The sequence below is a fragment of the Asparagus officinalis genome, chromosome 2, assembly GCF_001876935.1.
Source record: "Asparagus officinalis chromosome 2, Aspof.V1, whole genome shotgun sequence".
Taxonomy (NCBI): domain Eukaryota; kingdom Viridiplantae; phylum Streptophyta; class Magnoliopsida; order Asparagales; family Asparagaceae; genus Asparagus; species Asparagus officinalis.
Genome location: NC_033795.1, coordinates 22,114,995 through 22,121,169, shown reverse-complemented (window position 1 = coordinate 22,121,169; position 6,175 = coordinate 22,114,995). Strand labels below are relative to the sequence as shown.

The window sequence follows — 6,175 nt, the reverse complement described above, 5'->3', positions numbered from 1 at the left end:
CTTAAATATTTAGATTCAGAAGTAACCTTGTCTGATGGTTGGCAGGTGGTTGATGCCCCAGAAATCCTTGCAGTTATTGGCAAAATCCCTCATCTGTCTGAATTCCTTAATTCTCTTTACGGGTGCCAGTACAAGTCGTTCTTTTCTGCTTTCTGTAAGTATTAAAAATTTAAGATGAACGCCAGTCTTTTAAGCATTGTTCGCTGTCTATTGTGTATTTGACTGCTCCTTGATTGCTATTTGGAAGTAGACGTCTCTATGTTCTAAGCTTTCTAGTTGTCTTTTTCGGGCATTTACCACCAACTTCAGTTTTTCTTGTACCATTATTTTTTATTCGTTTCTTTGTCTGTATTTGGTTCCGGATTCTTCGTTATATTTACTCCCAAAACTCTTGTATTCTCTACATTTCCTTGCACATTTCTCAGTGCAATTCTAATGTGTATGATGTGTCTATACTTGCAACTATTTATCCATGTCTTTTTTATTCCATTTCTTTAGTGAAATTTAGCTTTCTAAACTTATGCTTATTCCAAATTTGTGCACTAGTTTACAGTTTAGATACCAAGGAAACCATGTAGCTTTTTTAGGATACTGATTGGCCCATTTTCATAAGTTATTGCTTTGAGTTTATTCAATACGATTGGCTACAATTTCTACTGCTATTTTTTACTGATACTAGGTTTTATGCACATGCGTTTGGTTAAATACCATAATTAAATATTTTTAATTTATTTCCTTACTAACTTTTTTTTCCTTCGTTCCACTTTGATGATTTTTGCACTTTTATGTCTCTAGACTTTAGCATTGTGATTATTTATTTTCTATGATATTCATTTAAATGAGCTATACCAATTTAAATTTTCATATTTATAATCGAATTGATAGGAAATAAATATAATCCGAAGCCAATTTGAATTATCATGTTATTTAGACCGGCATGGAACTAAGCTTGACCTGAGAAAGTACAGTATTGCAAAAGTGAAAAGCACTTGAAAAAATAGCATTATAAAAGGAAGATGAATAATTAAAGCTAATAAGACAAGATAATTGGTTAAAAGTAGGCTAAAACGACACAAAAGAGAATATAGAGTTTGTTCCTAATCCTTGATAGACTTTTAAAAAAAAATTATAAACTAAATATTAATGCTAACTCTTAGTACACTTTTATACGAGGAAAACATCCATATAAGCATACAAAAGTACTAAAAAAAGTTCATGAAAATCCATTCTAAAGATTTATAATTTACTCAAAAAATAATAAACTATTTTATAAATATTCAAAAATAGTGTGTCTTTTCATTCCTTTATTTTTTTATTGAGCTAACATCAATCATTCTCTACATTTATCTTTTTGATAACATTAGAATACTTTTAGATGTTAAAAATGGATAGTATATCTTAAATTGAAAGTTAAATTTATATATGTTAATGAAAGAATATCAAAGAACAATTCTTTTCTTTGCTAAGTTTTCAAACTTTAGTTTTTTTGTGATTTTGAATTCTTGTGGGTGTGTTTTGTAAATTTTGAAACCTTGAGAATATTTTTTTTTTAATTTTTAAATTTTAAGTTTGGTACTTGTAATTTGCATGTTTCATGTGTTGGTGGTAAGTTTACAAATATCAGGGTATTTCTTGTGATTTTGAAATCTTGAGTGTTTTTTGTAATTATTGAAACTTTAGGTTGTTTTTTATAAAATTTAAATTTTCATCGGTCTGCTGAGATTTGATATGTACTGGTTATAAGTTTTGAAAATTTAAGATTTTTTGTGATTTTTAACTTTTGAAGGAGTTTTTTTACAATTTTTATAACTATGACGTTATTTTTTTTCCAAATTTTAAATTTTGAGGTGCCAGATGGTACTCTCCTGAATTCATTTTTGTTGTTTGCAAGTTTTGAAATTTTACAATTTCAGGGTGCTTTTTTATTATTTGAACTTTTGAGAGTGTTTCTAAATTTTTTGAAATGTTAAGGGTGTTAGTTGCAAACTTTAAATTCTTCAGAGGTTACTGTTAATTTTCAGATTTTATGTTTGTTGTTTAAAGTTTTGAAATAATGTTTTGTGTAATTTTAAACTTTGAGGGTATTTTGTGTAATTTCTAAAACTTTTTGATTTTTTTAGTAACACTTCATATATTATGGTATGTTAGTTTTTTACCTTAACAAACTAATACCGTGGACATATAATACTTTTTTTTAAGTAACACTTAATATATTACTTCTCCCAATTAACCTTATTTTTTAAAAGTTGTTGAATAGGTAGTTCATATAGGATTAGGATAAGATATAATTATTATTAGGATAGATTAAGACTTAAATGAAATATTCAAATTAGTGAAGAGCAACATTGACCATAGAATTTTTTTTTTGAACTCGGTACTTTTAAAAGGAGTATGATTGTCAATCTTTACCTCGCGCTACTGACTTTTGGTAACTACTATATTACTTCTCAGCTGGCTTGACTGAGCAAATAAAATTAGACCGCTATTTACAACCCCATTTCCGGTATTACATGAGGGAGGTTCGAACAGTGGTGTACTCTCAGTTTCTTGAATCTTACAAGAGTGTTACTATGGATGCAATGGCCTCAGCATTTGGAGTGACTGTTGACTTCATTGACCTGTAAGTATATATTCTGATTATATTTCTCATAAGTACACATTCTGATTATATTTCTCATTCACCATGTTTTTCATCTCAAGTGATAATAGATTAGCATCATATAATCGTACACCCGGAAAGTTAAAATGATTGTGCAATTTTGAAGGCCCTTGAATTTTCCTTGTAACTTGCCAATAACCTTCCTCAGTAAGGATTTGACATGGAAGCAAGTAGCCCTATTTTCATGTTTGTTCTGTGGATGGGGATTATGAGGAAGAACAAAGAGAAAATAAGACCCTACAATAGCTTGCAACATAATCTGATGAGTGAGAACTCAAAGTAGTCGCCCAATGAATGCTGCAACAAGTCTCTTTTCTTTGTGCTTTCATTTGATGTTTGTAGCAGTTTTCTGCTTATTTGTTCTCTCTTTTTCTCACTATGTATTACAATTACGCTTGCACTATTACCACCCCTTTTTTAGTAGCGAGCTAGGCAAAATTGACACTCATACATTCAGATCTCATAAAAATTTCCTTTCTCAACAGTGAACTATCTCGCTTCATAGCAGCCGGGAGGCTTCACTGTAAGATCGACAAAGTCAGTGGTGTTCTTGAGACCAACAGGCCTGACGCCAAGAACGCCCTTTATCAGGCTACCATCATCAAGCAAGGAGACTTCCTCCTTAACCGGATCCAGAAGCTTTCTCGTGTCATAGATTTGTAGATCTGTCCGTCTTCAATTTGTTGTTTCAAACGTATCATGAATTGTAGGTCTTATCTTGCTGAAGGGACTAGCATACATCTTTCTTTATTTGGAAATGTTGATGAACTATTCGAGCTAGTGACGTTGGTTTTATGACACACAGGGTGTTTAATGCTTTGCCTTAATTTGTTATTTTTGTCGATGAATCAAGAGTTGAATCCTACTATTAATGGACACATCTGTACTCCTCCTTTCGTTATTATGAACAACGTGCGCAATGCTAACTGGCTATGATTATATTAAGCTGTTGTGTTCTTATTCCTAATCATTGAAAAAAGAAAATCATATTTCCAAATTAAAAGGCGACGTATATTGAGTACGCATGCTATTGTAGGGTCTTATATTTCTCATAAGTACACATTCTGATTATATTTCTCATTCACCATGTTTTTCATCTCAAGTGATAATAGATTAGCATCACATAATCGTACACCCGAAAAGTTAAAATGATTGTGCAATTTTGAAGGCCCTTGAATTTTCCTTGTAACTTGCCAATAACCTTCCTCAGTAAGGATTTGACATGGAAGCAAGTAGCCCTATTTTCATGTTTGTTCTGTGGATGGGGATTATGAGGAAGAACAAAGAGAAAATAAGACCCTACAATAGCTTGCAACATAATCTGATGAGTGAGAACTCAAAGCAGTCGCCCAATGAATGCTGCAACAAGTCTCTTTTCTTTGTGCTTTCATTTGATGTTTGTAGCAGTTTTCTGCTTATTTGTTCTCTCTTTTTCTCACTATGTATTACAATTACGCTCGCACTATTACCACCCCTCTTTTAGTAGCGAGCTAGGCAAAATTGACACTCATACATTCAGATCTCATAAAAATTTCCTTTCTCAACAGTGAACTGTCCCGCTTCATAGCAGCCGGGAGGCTTCACTGCAAGATCGACAAAGTCAGTAGTGTTCTTGAGACCAACAGGCCTGACGCCAAGAACGCCCTTTATCAGGCTACCATCAAGCAAGGAGACTATAAGACGCCTACAATAGCTTTGCAAATAATCTGATAGTGAGAACTCAAAGCAGTCGCCCAATGAATGCTGCAACAAGTCTCTTTTTCTTTGTGCTTTCATTGATGTTTGTAGCAGTTTTCTGCTTATTTGTTCTCTCTTTTTCTCACTATGTATTACAATTACGCTCGCACTATTACCACCCCTCTTTTAGTAGCGAGCTAGGCAAAATTGACACTCATACATTCAGATCTCATAAAAATTCTTTCTCACAGTGAACTGTCTCGCTTCATAGCACGGGAGGCTTCACTGCAAGATCGACAAAGTCAGTGGTGTCTGAGACCAACAGGCCTGACCAAGAACGCCCTTTATCAGGCTACATCAAGCAAGGAGACTTTCTTCCTTAACCGGATCCAGAAGCTTTCTCGTGTCATAGATTTGTAGATCTGTCCGTCTTCAATTTGTTGTTTCAAACGTATCATGAATTGTAGGTCTTATCTTGCTGAAGGGCTAGCATACATCTTCCTTTATTTGGAAATGTTGATGAACTATCGAGCTAGTGACCGTTGGTTTTATGACACACGGGGTGTTTAATGCTTTGCCTTAATTTGTTATTTTTGTCAATGAATCAAGAGTTGAATCCTACTATTAATGGACACATCTGTACTCCTCCTTTCGTTAGTATGAACAACGTGAGGCAATGCTAACTGGCTATGATTATATTAAGCTGTTGTGTTCTTATTCCTAATCATTGAAAAAGAAAATCATATTTTCCCCATGCCTTAATTTGTTATTTTTGTCAATGAATCAAGAGTTGAATCCTACTATTAATGGACACATCTGTACTACTCCTTTCGTTAGTATGAACAACGTGAGCAATGCTAACTGGCTATGATTATATTAAGCTGTTGTGTTCTTATTCCTAATCATTGAAAAACGAAAATCATATTTCCAAATTAAAAGGCGACGTATGTCGAGTACGCATGAAATTTTTGTTTGTATCGTATCAATTGCGTAGAGGAGTTCGAAGCGGTGATGGTTGCCATGTGGACTTAATGACGTAGGTCATTTGCAAGCTCTTTTCTTGCATACTTCCCCTGAAGAAATTTTGAAAATAAACTTATTCAAAATTTTAATCCCAAAAATTAACCGTATCCAAACTTATTTATCAAAAACGACCCATTTTCTCACCACGTCAACTTTGTGGCCAGAAAGTGAGTTGTTTTAAAAAAAATCGCGGTGCTAATTAGTCGGGGTTGGCAACCTCGACCATTTAGGACCTCGCCCGCAGCTCTCTCGTGGTTAGGCTACTAAACTAAACATTGCATAAAATAGTCGGGGTTGAAAACCCTGACCATTTCGAAGCGCCAAGTCGAAATGGTCGTGGTTCCCAACCCCGACCATTTAGCAGAGCCCAGGCCGCCCTACATAAAAATGCTCGGGGTTAGGACCACGTTGTGCACGAAATGGTTGGGGTTTCCAACCCCGACCATTTGGCAGAGACCCTTCAGCCCACACTTTGCTGGAAGATCTCATCTCCTGTTAACACGTATCAATCCACAAGTTTAACACCAACTCTCTTGCTACACATTTATCAATCCATAATCTATTTCAAACACAAATGAACACATATCTTTATATAATTATTACATCTATAACAAATCTTTAACAAAAATATAACATTTAATTCACTTACTAAAAGTCCAACAATAATCAAGTCACAGTAGCATTTCAAACATAAACATCATAGCATTTCAAACATAAACATCGTATGAAGTATACTAAAATTTAACAAATATTTAGAACTCCATTTCCTCTCCCTCTCCCTCTCCCTCTCCCTCTGCCTCTTCTTCCTCTCCCCCT

General features: G+C 34.1%; 1 protein-coding gene across 1 annotated transcript in view; it reads left to right on the top strand.

Moving 5' to 3' along the window:
• Positions 1-3,598, top strand: part of LOC109830508 (26S proteasome non-ATPase regulatory subunit 6) — a 9,961-nt gene extending 6,363 nt beyond the window's left edge. The window contains exons 6-8 of the mRNA XM_020397776.1: positions 41-154; positions 2,452-2,620; positions 3,145-3,598. Coding sequence (XP_020253365.1) covers positions 41-154; positions 2,452-2,620; positions 3,145-3,322 — 461 coding nt within the window. The 3' untranslated portion in view covers positions 3,323-3,598. The remainder of the gene's footprint in view (positions 1-40; positions 155-2,451; positions 2,621-3,144) is intronic.